The following is a 15,178-nucleotide window of genomic DNA, read 5'->3' as shown; positions in this document are numbered from 1 at the left end:
AGGGGGTTGGACTCGATGGCCCTTGTGGTCTCTTCCAACTCTATGATTCTATGATTAGAATGATGCTGTAAGTATATCAACCCCAGGGCTGCTGAGTGTTAGCCACTATCTCCGAAAGTCTATGGAAAAAAACTGTTTTTAGCTTATATCTAAGCGACATCAGTGCAGGGAGTAGCAGAATTTCAAGTGGCTGGGTCACTATCATAACACAAAAAACCACAAGTGCCATTATCCAGATAAAGGACCCAGCCAGAGATTTCAGATTGTAATACAGTGGTAACTTAGTTTACAAACACCTTGGGTTACAGACACTTCGGGTTAAAGACTCCACTAACCTGGAAGTAGTACCTTGGGTTAAGAACTTTACCTCAGGATGAGAACAGAAATCACGCGGCGGCAGCACAGTGGCAGCAGTAGGCCCCATTAGCTAAAGTGGTACCTCAGGTTAGGAATGGGTTCAGGTTAAGAACGTTTCAGGTTAAGAATGGCTCTCCAGAACGAATTAAGTTCATAAGCAGAGGTACCACTGTATCTACTATTTGTGAGGGGGATAAACCATATTGTTGATTCTGCACTCCGATACACACCGCAAAACACATGCAGTTACAAGACAAGTGCTCTGGACAACACAATGCTAGTTTTTGAAGAGATTTGGTCATGGCAACTATGCACAGAAATCAGCAGATTAACTGGTGAGATACTTCCTGTGGGTGAAAGCTGATTATGAAACATATGTAACAAACTTCATATCAAAGAAACGTCTTGAAAAACACAAGCTTTTGCAGAAACTGAATCTTCAGTAAAAAAAGGAGAGGGGGGCTTCCTCAAGGGAAAATCTCTCAGCAAAATGAGGAAGAACCTTTGCAAAAGAAAAATCAACAACATCACACCATCTTTAAGACTTGATGTATAAAACTCAAAATATCGCTTAGATGTTTTGTATGAAAGGACTACCCCAACATTTTCTTCGAATGTTCATTTCAGATGAAATTCGATGGAATTCCTACACCTGGACTTGCCACTGTGAACACTCCTCTACATGCCTCTGAACATATATCATACATAGCAAGTGGCTAATCAATCAAACCAGTTAGCCAGAGTCATATTGGGGGCCAAGGGGATTAGAGATGATCGACCACCTCCTATCCCATGGGTTATTTATCCATGAGGAAGGAAAGGGTTATAGCCAGATGGGGAGGTGGTATGGCCCCAGGCACACAATTTTGAAGGAGGCAGTGCTAAAACCACTCCTTAAGAAACCTTCCCTGGATTTGGAAAACCTAACTAACTACCAGCCAGTAGCTAATCTCCCTTTTCTGAGCAATGTTCTGGAATGAATGGTCACAGACCAGATCCAGGCACTTTTGGAAGAAACTGATTTTCTGGATCCATTTCAATCGGGGTTTAGGCCCGGTTTTGGCACAGAAACTACTTTGGTTGCCCTGTTTGATGACCTCTGTTGAGACAGAGACAAGGGAAACATGTCCCTGTTAGTTCTTCTCAACCTCTCAGTGGCTTTTGATACCATTGACCATGTTATCTTTCTGAAGTGACTGTCCAAATTAGGAGTGGGTGGTACCTCTTTGCGGTGGTTCCAGTCCTACTTGGATGGTCATTCCCAGAGGGTGTTGCTTGGGAAATGCTTTTCAGACCCATACAATGTGGCGTTCCAAGAGGCTCAAGCCTATCCAGCACATTGTTTAACATCTACATGAAACCACTGTGGGGATATCTGGAGGTTTGGAGTCCACCTATTCCAAACTTGTTAATTCCAACAGACCTCTGATTGGAATAGTGCTGTAAGTATATCAAACCGATGGCTGCGGAGTGGCAAACACCAGCGGAATTTCAAGTGAGAGGAAATTAGAAAGCTGGGCCGCCACCATCACAAAAAATAAGCATCATTATCCAATTTAAAGATCTAGTCAGATATTTCAGATTGTAGTATCTGCTATTTGTGGGTGAGGGGATAATGACTGCTCCCCACAAAAAACGGGGGGCGACCTTTGCATGGACGCGCGCAGCCCCTGGATCTGGAGCGGCTCCATCAGCATAGGCTTGGCTTCGCCTTCCCTCAGGTGGGATACCTGGAGGTCTCCGCCTACCCCAGTCAGCTGTCCAATCCCACCTGGCGGAAGCGTTGCCAAGGAGATCAGGCCAGGTAGGGGAGGGATTACCTGCCCACACAATAGAGGGAGGATCTTACCTGGGAATCCTCACTTGGCTCCAGAGCTTCTCCCACCCTACCCAACCTCAGTTAATGCCTTATTTTGCAGGTTAACTTTTCTTCACAGGTTTTGCAGGTTAACTTTTCTTACAGGTATGCGGGAAGTATCAGGCCTTGGGGGGAATCCTTTTGTCAATCTTCCTCTTTGCAGCGGCAATACCAGGGTTCCCCGTTAAAGGGGTTTCTGAAGGGAGGCTTTGACCGTACACCGAAAGGTCGTCATTGCTCTCCCCTGCGGTGGCGGAGTAACAGGGGAGGCTATCTCTGCTTGAACATATGTTCTCCAGAGCCAGCCCATCCCCCACACAAACACTGGATAACCCTGATGCTCCCTAGGCCCCCGGCTGGGGACTGGGGAGGGAGAACACCCAATGCCTGAGCCAAGGTCTACCCACATTTGAAATTTAATAAAGTTGTGGCCAATTTAATCCCATAGCACGTTGTCTTGAGTCGTTATTCCACATGATGGGGGGCACCGCTCGGGATCTGGGGACTCCGCCTGTCCACGCAAACCATATTGTTGATTCTGTGCTCTGATATGTATACCCAAAATGCATGCAGATACAAAAAAATGCCCTTCACAGCAAAATGAAGAGATTTGATCACAGCAACTATGTGAGCAGAAATGAGCATAGTAGTTGGTGAGATATTTCCTGTGGTTGAAAGCTGATAATGAAGCAGGTGCAACAAATGTCATATCAAGGAAAGTTGTTGAAAAACACAAACTCTTGCAGAAACTAAATCTAGTAATAGCCACCCAGAGTGGCTGAGAAAACCCCGCCAGATAGGCGGGGTATAAATAATAAATTATTATTAAACATTATTATTATTATTATTATTATTATTATTATTATTATTATTATTTTCAGTAAAGGAGGGGTCAGGAAACTTGTCAGGAAAATGTTTCACCTGTGGAAATACCTTTGCCTAAGGAAAAACCAACATCAGGACATGATCCTCTCAAATGGTCTCCATTGCCATTCTAAGAGAATGGGGGAGGTGTTCATGGTGTGTTCCAGCACCTCTTTTTCTAGAAAAATAGCACTGGGTATGGGGGACCCCCTGCTCACCCTCCTGTTCATGGAGACACAGGTCAATTCTGTCTTGCCAGAGTGGTGTATGCTTTGGATATCTCCCACTTGGACTACTGCAATGCACTCTACAGGGGGGGGGTACCTTTGAAGGTGACTCAGAAACTACAACCCATCCAGAATGAAGCAAATAGATTAGCCACTGGGAGTGACCGCCAGAACCATATAACACCAGTCCTAAAGGATCGACATCAGCTCCAAGTACAGTGGTACCTCGGGTTAAGAACTTAATTCGTTCTGGAGGTCTGTTCTTAACCTGACCTGTATACCTGAAGGAGCGTCTCCATCCCCATAGCTCAGCCCAGACACTGAAATCCAGCTCTGAGGGCCTTCTGGCGGTTCCCTCACTGCGAGAAGCCAAGTTACAGGGAACCAGGCAGAGGGCCTTCTCAATAGTGGGGCCCACCCTGTGGAATGCCCCCTTCCATCAGATGTCAAGGAGATAGAGAACTACACAACTTTTAGAAGACATCAGAATACAGCTGTGTATATGGAAGTTTTTGATGTTTGATGTTTGATTGTGTTTTAAATATTTTGTTGGGAGCCAACAAATTAGTAGTAGTAGTAGTAGTAAACTGACCAATATCTACCCTTGGTTTAGGAGGGGTTCCTGTTGTGCAATTTCTAGTGCAGCTTAATGTCAGTATAACCATACTACTCAGAAGTAAGACCTACTAAATTTCATGGGCATGTCTCCCAGATAGGACTGGGGCCTGAATTTGTTAGTCTGAAAGGTGCCACACAGAATGTTTAACTAGGTCCCCATTAAAGTTTCAGCCCTCTGCAAAAATATCATCTCTCACCCCAACTTATTTACTTGTACATTTTGTTTCCAGAAAGTGTGGCAGAATATCAAACGGAGTAGCGCATGAGAGACCAGGGTTACAATTACCACTCGTCAATGGAAGGTGGTATATAAATTCAATCAATAATAATAATAATAATAATAATAATAATAATAATTAAAAAAACAATTGATCTGCTTCAAATGGCCATTCATACTGTTTACTATGCACCATCTTGTACATCCCTCAAATTCATTTGTGAATAAAAATATAGGCTTACTCAATTTGAATTATCTAATCAAATTAGCCACTAAAAAAATCTACCTACCAATTCCATTGGTTTGAGTTCTGTGTCTGCTCTTTTCTTCCTTTTCTAACGCCTACTTCCTATGAAGTTTGTTATCCAGGTCTATTTCAAAATCTTCTGGTGCTTCAGTTTCCTCTTTTGATTTCTGATTACTTTTGTTGCTGACTAGCTCATCAGCAGCTGTTCCGGCTATAACTCTAGCTTGTGTTTCTTTGGGGACCAGTACATTTTATCGACTATCCCATGATGGATGATTATGAGGTAAGCACTCTTAAACAAAAGCTCCCTTTTAATTGCTTCCCCATTTGCTTTTACATGATGCTGGTTTAGGTCCCTGTTTGCTGATACTGTGGCAATTTCCTTCTGCATGCTTTCATGAGTTAGGCTTGAGATTGAATTTAAGGTGTATAGCAGCTTGTAAAAGAGAAAACAGATAGGCTGGCTGTTCATTTCAGCTATTTCCACTACCAAACACTGTAAAAACAAACAACCTTGTCATAACCATTAACGAAATGAGGTTAAGGGGGTAAGCATGCAGAGCTAATGTGTAATAGAAATATGTATTTCTAGATACATAGAATCAAAGAGTTTAGAGTTGGATAGGACCCTGAGGTTAATCTGTTCTCCTCTCTCTCTCCTCTCAGTCTTCAGGTGCCCAGAACTGGACACAGAACTCCATGTTTGATCAGACGAAGGTAAAATATTGCGGTTCTTGTTTGGGACACTATAGTTCTGTAGTCTAGAATAGCTTTTTTTGCTGCTACATCACACGGTTGACTCGTAAAGCTTTTGGTCTTCTACAGGCTTCCTCAACATCAACCCTCCAGATGTTTTGAGACTACAGTTCCCATCATCCCTGACCACTGGTCCTGTTAGCTAGGGATCATGGGAGTTGTATGCCAAAAACATCTGGAGGGCTGAGGTTGAGGAAACCTGGTCTACTAAGACCCCTAGATCCTTTTCACATGTACTACTGGCAAGTCAGGTGTTCTCCATCTTATATTTATGCAGTTGATGGTTTCTGCCTGACATTCGTACCTATTCCAATTCATTTGTTCGTTCTCCAATCTGTGAAGATCTTAAATGCATCATACATGCACCATACTGTTATACAATGTTCAGCAATGTTATTTGTTGAAAAATGATATTTGATTTGTGAAATTGCAAAGTATTTTTTTTTTATTAAACTACATTGTCTTTGCATTATCCTCCCTCCTCTTGACCTCTTTGCTCATTTGGTCAGTTGTTATTCTATTCTCTTAAACCTAAAGTACTCTCTGTAACTGGGTTGTAATTGTGATTTTATTTAGATACCAGAAATTTTTTCCAGCATTCAATATAAAGGAGGTGTAGATTTACTGGCGTAAGTGCATTTTAAAAATAATTTCATGTTCAGTATAAGCACTGTATCCATTCACTTCACTTAAAGTGTAGTAAATGGATACAGTTACAGATAGGTAGCCGTGTTGGTCTGCCATAGTCAAAATAAAAAAATTCCTTCCAGTAGCACCTTAAAGACCAACTAAGTTAGTACTTAGTATGAGCTTTCGTGTGCATGCACACGAAAGCTCATACCAAGAACTAACTTAGTTGGTCTTTAAGGTGCTACTGGAAGGAATTTTTTTATTTTGAATGGATACAGTGAATGTAGGTGTGACAAAGCATCTTATGTAGGTGTGTCACACCTACATAAGAGAATGTAGATGTGACAAAGCATAAGTGATTAATGCAGAACAATATCTTATAGAGTTTTCATAACAATAGCCAGAGATTTCCATTTTGGATTCTCTCAATTTCTCATGTTTCCAGTTCTGCAGAATTTTGATTTAAAAAAATAAAATGATTTCCTCATGTATTTTAAAAATATTTTAATGTAACTTAGAAGAAAGTTACATTTGTTAAAATAAAGATATTTTGTGTGCAGGTTTAAATAATGAGTACACTTTTGCAAGCAATTTCCCATAATACATGCATTTTTGTAGGGATTTCTTGGCTGGAGAACTGCATCACAAAATGCAGATAAGTGTGAATTTCAAAGAAAAAATGTGCTGTTGTTTTGCATATTGGTTCAGGAAGTTCAAATTAGATAGTTTCTAATTAAAATGCAAAGAAATTCAAATCTACCCCCCCCCCATCTCCAGTTCTGTGATTAGCAAAACCTTCATAGCAACAATCTCAGCTTGATCCAACAATCCTGTGTTCTAGAAAAAGGTTTAGCCCTTTGTCACAAAAAGTGGAGGCGAATAAATACCACTGATAGACTCGCTCGCCTTCCCTTTATTTAAAATTTTCTGGGTTAAATAAAATTTTAGGGGCCGTTGTTACTAAAAAATGGAGGGGAAGACCACAGGGAAGTACTTCCCCTTTTCTGAGAATCATTTCCTAACTCATAATCATAGAATCATAGAATTTTAGAGTTAAGGGCCCCAAGGGTCATCTAGTCCAACCCCCGGCAATGCAGGAATCTCTGGTAAAGCATCCATGACAGATGGCCATCCAACCTCTGCCTAAAAGCCTCCAATGAAGGGGAGTCCATAATCTCCTGAGGGAGTCTGTTCCACTGTCTAACAGCTCTGTCCGAAAGGTGTTTTTTTAATGTTTAGTCAGAATCTCCTTCAATTTGAAGCCATTGGTTTGAGTCCTACTCTCTTCCATGTCACAGCCCTTAAGATATTTGAAGATGGCTATCATATCTCCTCTCAGTCTCCTCTTTTCCAGGCTAAACATAGCTTCAACTACTCCTCATAAGGCTTGGTTTCCCGACCCTTGATCATCTTGGTTGCCCTCCTCTGCATATGTTCCAGCCTGTCAAAATCCTTCTTAAATTGGGGTGCCCAGAATTGGACACAGTATTCCAGGTGTGGTCTGACCAAAGCAGAATAGAGTGGTGCTATTACTTCCTTCAATCTGGCCACTATACTGCCATTGATGCAGCCTAGGATAGCATTAGCTATTTCCTAACTTGCTAATGAATCTCAACATTTCACCTACTTTGTGTCAATATTTACTCAATAGTTGTAAAAATGGAAAAGCTACCAAACAGTTAACAGGAAAATGTGTACTGCCAGAGCTACACAGGTATTGATCTAGACAAGAAGAAATCTTTGCTGCTTAGATTGATCACTGATTGGGTTATGCTGATCTAGAGTTAATGAAGGTGAACCTAGACATCATATCAGGTACTGAGATCTTTTTATCTCTTCCAGGGAAAACTATTTTGAGGAAAAAGGTGATTCAGATGTAACCCAAAGCATTGCCAACAGCATAATTATCATCATTTGTATGTTTGGCTTCCTGGGGAATGGAATGGTCATCTGGCTTCTGGGCTTCCACATTAAGAGGAATCCTTGAAAAGATGCCAACCAGCTTATTTTGAAGACTCACAAAAATAGTGTAGTGCCTTAGGTGGACAAGTGTTGAACTAGACAAGAAGAAGATCAAATTATCTCTTTGCAATTGGATAATCCTAACTTTTGATGATAGTTAATGCTATAGTTAGTGTATATCCAAAAAAGATTTCCTGTTATCTCTTCTAGGGGAGAGTATGTAGAGCCAAATCAGTCTTCTGGAGATTCAGATGATGGCTCAACTGTTTCATTGAAGTTAACCCAAAGCATTGCCAACAGTGCCTTTATCATCATCTGCATCTTTGGCTTCCTGGGAAATGGAATGGTCATCCGGCTTCTGTGCTTCCACATTAAGAGGAATCCTTTCACCACCTACATCCTGAACCTCTCCATCGCTGACTTTGGTGTCCTTGCAGCTCTCCTGACTATTATTTTGCCTGTTGTAACTTTCTATGAGAAATCTCATGTTGCTGTTTTGTTTAGAAAAATATTGTATGAACTATTTTTCTTCACGTATTCTGTGGGCCAGTTTCTACTGACCGCCATCAGCATCGACAGGTCTGTGGCTGTCCTCTTCCCACTTTGGCATCGATGCCACCGACCGGCACGTTCATCCACCATTATTTGTGCCTTGATATGGACCCTCTCTTTCCTGCTCTCAGGCATTCACCTTACTCTCCTACTGACTCAGAGCTTTCCAAACTCTAACCTAGTGTACCAGCTTATTATAAATGCCTTCATTTGCACTCCTCTGATGGTCACCTCCACTCTGGTACTGGCCCTCAAAGTCTGCTGCAAATCAGAGCAAAAGAAACGCGGGAAGCTGCTCACCACCATTTTGCTTGCACTTCTTTTCTTCCTCATCTTTGCTTTCCCACTAAATGCCATTTACACTGCCATCTATTTTAATGAGAAGAATATGATTCTAATGGAAGTTGGTTTTGTGTGTGCCTCTCTGAATAGTAGTGTCAACCCACTGATCTATTTCCTAGTTGGGAGGAGACAGAAAAAGGGCCAGTCCAGGGTCTCCATGAAAGCTGCACTCCAGAGGATTTTCAAGGATGAGGAAGAATCAGCATCCAAAACTGAAAACTCGGTTATGATAGCAACTTAATACCTTAAGGCACGACTGGCCAATTCTTTATTATCATAAGCACAATAATGTACAGAGGGTAGTCTTTGGTGTGAACGACTTCTTTTAATGCCTTTCTATCTCATGTCCAACATAGGAAATTTAAACTAGGAGTTTTGTATTGTAACATTTGCTTTGGATAGAGCAAGACTGTGGCAATGGGCCTTGGACAGAAGGTCTGCTTGAGCATAGCCTTCTTCACCCCTATATTTTTTGATGGGTCGGGCTAAAGCTACTCTCCCCACCACCTCCCTACGCCATAATGTTGATTGGCGTTTCAGCCTTTCAGAAAGTACACAAGTAGACTGGACAAAGCACGCAACTCCAAGCTAGACAGCAGTGGGACATGACCACAGACCCTTGCTCACGCTAACTGCAGTGGCTGTGAACCGCCTTGATATCTAAAGGTATAGGGTGGTATACTAATTTAATGCAGAATGAAATAATTATAATAATTGCATGTATCTTATATTGTTCTTTTTCGTTTCTCTGTTGTTCTTTTTCATTTCTCCATTGCTCACTTGCATTTCATTTATGTATTCTTTTCGTTCTTATACCACAGAGTTTTATCTTAATCATTTCTCAGCTGCAATTTAAATAAATCTTTCAATTTAATTGTACTTTGCATCTGACTCCAGTCCTTACTGAACAGCACACAACAACTCACTATTGAAGGTCCATCACATTTTTGCTGTGTGGGTATACTCATGTGTAGGCAACTTCTTAGCAGCTTCCAACCATTTAGCAGAGTTTCTGGGAAGCAGAACAATTGAAGCTACACTTTGAGAAGAAACACAGACACCATACCACTCAGTCAAGTGAATTATTTCTTGACTGGACATAAACACTTCACAGTAGCACTATTTACAATCATTATAGCAATAGCTGTAATGGCATACTTAAGTTTCGGGCCTTCTTTCTTTTAAGCAATGATGGAGGCAGACACAGTCTATCGGCAGCCATGAAGCAGCAGTTTGGTCAGTTGTCTAGTTCTCCTTTTATTGGCACTTCCAGCTGAAGCTGTGTATGCTCAGAGTGCCTCTCCCACTCATATACAACTGTTCTGGAATCTTCTCCCTGTTTGTGGATGAATGACTCCCTTACACTCACTGGAGCATGCTGTTTTCAGGCCACCCCGCATATCGCTAACAGCCTATATGGCAAGATTTGTCATATCTTACAGTGCAGTGGACCTCTGGCTGAACCAGGAGCAGAGCCACGTTGAGCTATGTTGCTGTAGCCTAAAGTCCATCTATTCCAAATTTGCTACTTCTAACAGGCCTGGGATTAGAATGATGCTGTAAGTATTTCAAACCCAGGGCTTCTGAGTGTTAACCACTATCTCCAAAAGTCTATGGAAAAATCTGTTTTTAGCTTATATCTAAGTGACATCAGTGCAGGGAGCAGCAGAATTTCAAGTGGCTGGGCCACTATCATATCACAAAAAACCACAAGCGCCATTATCCAGATTAAAGACCCAGCCAGAGATTTCAGATTGTAATACAGTGGTAACTTACCGTATTTTTCACCCTATAGGACGCACCGGCCCATAGGACGCACCAAGTTTTTTTGGGAGGAAATCAAGGGGGGGAATTATTTACCCCCCAGGTTTGCGCAGCCATCCCCAAGCTAGAAGAGGGAGACGGAGCGCTCTGTCTCCCTCTTCTGCCTTCAGGGACAGCCTCTCTAGCCTCCATGGGGCAGCGGCTTTCCCCGCTGTCCCCCGAGTTTGTGGGGCTGGCAGGGGGAGAAGCAAGCTTGCTTCTCCCCCCCCCTGCCAGCCTCCAGATCAGGTCAGGGAATAGCGGGGTGGCGGCGCTCCGCCTCCCCGCTATCCCCCAAGCTTGTGGGGCTGGCGGGGGGGAGAAGCAGGCTTGCTTCTCCCGCCCCCCCCCCGCGCCTCCCCGCTGTCCCCCGAGCTTTTGGGCTGCAGGCTGCTGTCCGCAAGCCTTGCGAGCCCGCGGGACCTCCCGCCGGGCTTGCAAGACTTGTGGATAGCTTCCTGAAGTCTGGATAACGAGAGGGGTCGGTGCGCACTGACCCCTCTCGCTCTCCAGGCTTCAGCGAAAGCCTGCATTCACCCCATAGGACGCGCACACATTTCCCCTTCATTTTTGGAGGGGAAAAAGTGTGTCCTATAGGGCAAAAAATATGGTAGTTTACAAACACCTCGGGTTACAAACACTTGGGGTTTCAGACTCCACTAACCTGGAAGTAGTACCTCGGGTTAAGAACTTTACCTCAGGATGAGAACAGAAATCACGCGGTAGCAGCACAGTGACAGCAGTAGGCCCCATTAGCTAAAGTGGTACCTCAGGTTAAGAACGGGTTCAGCTTGAGAACGGTTTCAGGTTAAGAACGGACCTCTAGAACTAATTAAGTTCGTAACCAGAGGTACCACTGTATCCACTATTTGTGAGGGGGATAAACCATATTGTTGATTTTGCACTCTGATACACACCCCAAAATACATGCAGTTACAAGAAAAATGCTCTGGACAACACAATGCTAGTTTTTGAAGAGATTTGGTCATGGCAACTATGCACAGAAATCAGCGGATTAACTGGTGAGATACTTCCTGTGGTTGAAAGCTGATAATGAAGCATATGTATCAAACTTCATATCAAGGAAACGTCTTGAAAAACACAAGCTCTTGCAGAAACTGAATCTCCAGTAAAAAGGAGAGGGGGGCTTCCCCAAGGGAAAATCTCTCAGCAAAATGAGGAAGAATCTTTGCAAAAGAAAAATCAACAACATCACACCATCTTTAAGACTTGTTGTATAAAACTCAAAATATTGCTTAGATGTTTTGCATGAAAGGACTACCCCAACATTTTCTTCGAATGTTCATTTCAGATGAAATTTGATGGAATTTCTACACCTGGACTTGCCACTATGAACACTCCTCTACATGCCTCTGAACATATATCATATGTAACAAGTGGCTAATCAATCAAACCAGTTAGCCAGAGTCATATTGGGGGCCAAGGCGATTAGAGATGATCGACCACCTCCTATCCCATGGGTTACTTATCCATGAGGAAGGAAAGGTTATAGCCAGATGGGGAGGTGGTATGGCCCCAGGCACACAATTTTGAAGGAGGGAGTGCTAAAACCACTCCTTAAGAAACCTTCCCTGAATTTGGAAAACCTAACTGACTACCAGCCAGTTGCTAATCTCCCTTTTCTGAGCAATGTTCTGGAATGAGTGGTCACAGACCAGATCCAGGCACTTTTGGAAGAAACTGATTTTCTGGATCCATTTCAATCGGGGTTTAGGCCCGGTTTTGGCACAGAAACTACTTTGGTTGCCCTGTTTGATGACCTCTGTTGAGACAGAGACAAGGGAAACATGTCCCTGTTGATTCTTCTCAACCTCTCAGTGGCTTTTGATACCATTGACCATTTTATCTTTCTGAAGTGACTGTCCGAATTAGGAGTGGGTGGTACCTCTTTGCGGTGGTTCCAATCCTACTTGGATGGTCATTCCCAGAGGGTGTTGCTTGGGAAATGCTTTTCAGACCCGTACAATGTGGGGTTCCACAGGGCTCTAGCCTATCCAGCACATTATTTAACATCTACATGAAACCACTGTGGGGATATCTGGAGGTTTGGAGTCCACCTATTCCAAACTTGTTAATTCCAACAGACCTCTGATTGGAATTGTGCTGTAAGTATATCAAACCTATGGCTGCTGAGTGGCAAACACCAGCAGAATTTCAAGTGGGAGGAAATTCTGCCACCATCACAAAAATAAGCATCATTATCCAATTTAAAGATCTAGACAGATATTTCAGATTGTAGTATCTGCTATTTGTGGGTGAGGGGATAATGACTGCTCCCCGCATAAAACGGGGGCAACCTTTGCATGGACGCGCGCAGCCCCTGGATCTGGAGCGGCTCCATCAGCATAGGCTTGGCTTCGTCTTCCCTCAGGTGGGATACCGCCTACCCCAGTCAGCTGTCCAATCCCACCTGGGGGAAGCGTTGCCAAGGAGATCAGGCCAGGTAGGGGAGGGATTACCTGCCCACACAATAGAGGGAGGATCTTACCTGGGAATCCTCACTTGGCTCCAGAATTTCTCCCACCCTACCCACCCTCAGTTAATTCCTTATTTAGCAGGTTAACTTTAGTTCACAGGTTTTGCAGGTTAACTTTTCTTACAGGTATGCGGGCAGTATCAGGCCTTGTGCGGAATCCTTTTGTCCATCTTCCTCTTTGCAGCGGCGATACCAGGGTTCCCCGTTAAAGGGGTTTCTGAAGGGAGGCTTTGACCATACACCGAAAGGTCGTCATTGCTCTCCCCTGCGGTGGCGGCGTAACGGGCGCGGCTATCTCTGCTTGAACAGATGTTCTCCAGAGCCGGCCCATCCCCCACACAAACACTGGATAACCCTGATGCTCCCTAGGTCCCCGGCTGGGGACTGGGGAGGGAGAACGCCCAATGCCTGAGCCAAGGTCTACCCACATTTGAAAGTTAATAAAGTTGTGGCCAATTTAATCCCATAGCACGTTGTCTTGAGTCGTTATTCCACATGATGGGGGGGACCCCTCGGGATCTGGGGACTCCGCCTGTCCACGCTAACCATATTGTTGATTCTGTGCTCTGCTACGCACACCCAAAATGCATGCAGATACAAAAAAATGCCCTTCACAGCAAAATGAAGAGATTTGATCACAGCAACTATGTGAGCAGAAATGAGCATAGTAGTTGGTGAGATATTTCCTGTGGTTGAAAGCTGATAATGAAGCAGGTGCAACAAATGTCATATCAAGGAAAGTTGTTGAAAAACACAAACTCTTGCAGAAACTAAATATAGCAATAGCCACCCAGAGTGGCTGAGAAAACCCAGCCAGATAGGCGGGGTATAAATAATAAATTATTATTAAATTATTATTATTATTATTATTATTATTATTATTATTATTATTATTATTTTCAGTAAAGGAGGGGTCAGGAAACTCGTCAGGAAAATGTTTCACCTGTGGAAATACCTTTGCCTAAGGAAAAACCAACATCAGGACATGATCCTCTCAAATGGTCGCCATTGCCATTCTAAGAGAATGGGGGAGGTGTTCATGGTGTGTTCCAGCACCTCTTTTTCTAGAAAAATAGCACTGGGTATGGGGGACCCCCTGCTCACCCTCCTGTTCATGGAGACACAGGTCAATTCTGTCTTGCCAGAGTGGTGTATGCTTTGGATATCTCCCACTTGGACTACTGCAATGCGCTCTACAGGGGGGGGGGTACCTTTGAAGGTGACTCAGAAACTACAACCCATCCAGAATGAAGCAAATAGATTAGCCACTGGGAGTGACCGCCAGAACCATATAACACCAGTCCTAAAGGATCGACATCAGCTCCAAGTACAGTGGTACCTCGGGTTAAGAACTTAATTCGTTCTGGAGGTCTGTTCTTAACCTGACCTGTATACCTGAAGGAGCGTCTCCATCCCCATAGCTCAGCCCAGACACTGAAATCCAGCTCTGAGGGCCTTCTGGCGGTTCCCTCACTGCGAGAAGCCAAGTTACAGGGAACCAGGCAGAGGGCCTTCTCAATAGTGGGGCCCACCCTGTGGAATGCCCCCTTCCATCAGATGTCAAGGAGATAGAGAACTACACAACTTTTAGAAGACATCAGAATACAGCTGTGTATATGGAAGTTTTTGATGTTTGATGTTTGATTGTGTTTTAAATATTTTGTTGGGAGCCAACAAATTAGTAGTAGTAGTAGTAGTAAACTGACCAATATCTACCCTTGGTTTAGGAGGGGTTCCTGTTGTGCAATTTCTAGTGCAGCTTAATGTCAGTATAACCATACTACTCAGAAGTAAGACCTACTAAATTTCATGGGCATGTCTCCCAGATAGGACTGGGGCCTGAATTTGTTAGTCTGAAAGGTGCCACACAGAATGTTTAACTAGGTCCCCATTAAAGTTTCAGCCCTCTGCAAAAATATCATCTCTCACCCCAACTTATTTACTTGTACATTTTGTTTCCAGAAAGTGTGGCAGAATATCAAACGGAGTAGCGCATGAGAGACCAGGGTTACAATTACCACTCATCAATGGAAGGTGGTATATAAATTCAATCAATAATAATAATAATAATAATAATAATAATAATTAAAAAAACAATTGATCTGCTTCAAATGGCCATTCATACTGTTTACTATGCACCATCTTGTACATCCCTCAAATTCATTTGTGAATAAAAATATAGGCTTACTCAATTTGAATTATCTAATCAAATTAGCCACTAAAAAAATCTACCTACCAATTCCATTGG

General features: G+C 43.1%; 2 protein-coding genes across 4 annotated transcripts in view; both read left to right on the top strand.

The window, feature by feature from the left end:
- Positions 1–15,178, top strand: part of LOC310713116 (mas-related G-protein coupled receptor member H-like) — a 35,666-nt gene that overhangs the window by 9,752 nt on the left and 10,736 nt on the right. Inside the window, exon 2 of one of the 3 annotated variants that reach the window (XM_083516916.1) lies at positions 4,580–4,671. The exons of 1 other annotated variant lie outside the window; for it this stretch is intronic. In XM_083516916.1, coding sequence (XP_083373042.1) covers positions 4,654–4,671 — 18 coding nt within the window. In that variant the 5' untranslated portion in view covers positions 4,580–4,653. Of the gene's footprint in view, positions 1–4,474; positions 4,672–15,178 lie in introns of those variants that run through there. One more of the 3 variants, XM_083516915.1, reaches the window with a different exon arrangement.
- LOC310713798 (mas-related G-protein coupled receptor member H-like) lies at positions 4,923–9,509 on the top strand (the record flags this gene model as incomplete). The annotated part of the gene is made up of 3 exons (XM_083518368.1): positions 4,923–4,936; positions 7,426–7,488; positions 7,947–9,509. The coding sequence occupies 3 exons, from the start codon at positions 4,923–4,925 to the stop codon at positions 8,869–8,871; spliced, it is 1,002 nt and encodes a 333-aa protein (XP_083374494.1). The 3' UTR covers positions 8,872–9,509.

This window comes from Podarcis liolepis (genome assembly GCF_965112155.1).
Source record: "Podarcis liolepis genome assembly, chromosome: 8".
Taxonomy (NCBI): Eukaryota; Metazoa; Chordata; class Lepidosauria; order Squamata; family Lacertidae; genus Podarcis; species Podarcis liolepis.
The sequence above is the reverse complement of the archived record's forward strand: the minus strand, read 5'-3'. Positions and strand labels throughout refer to the sequence as shown.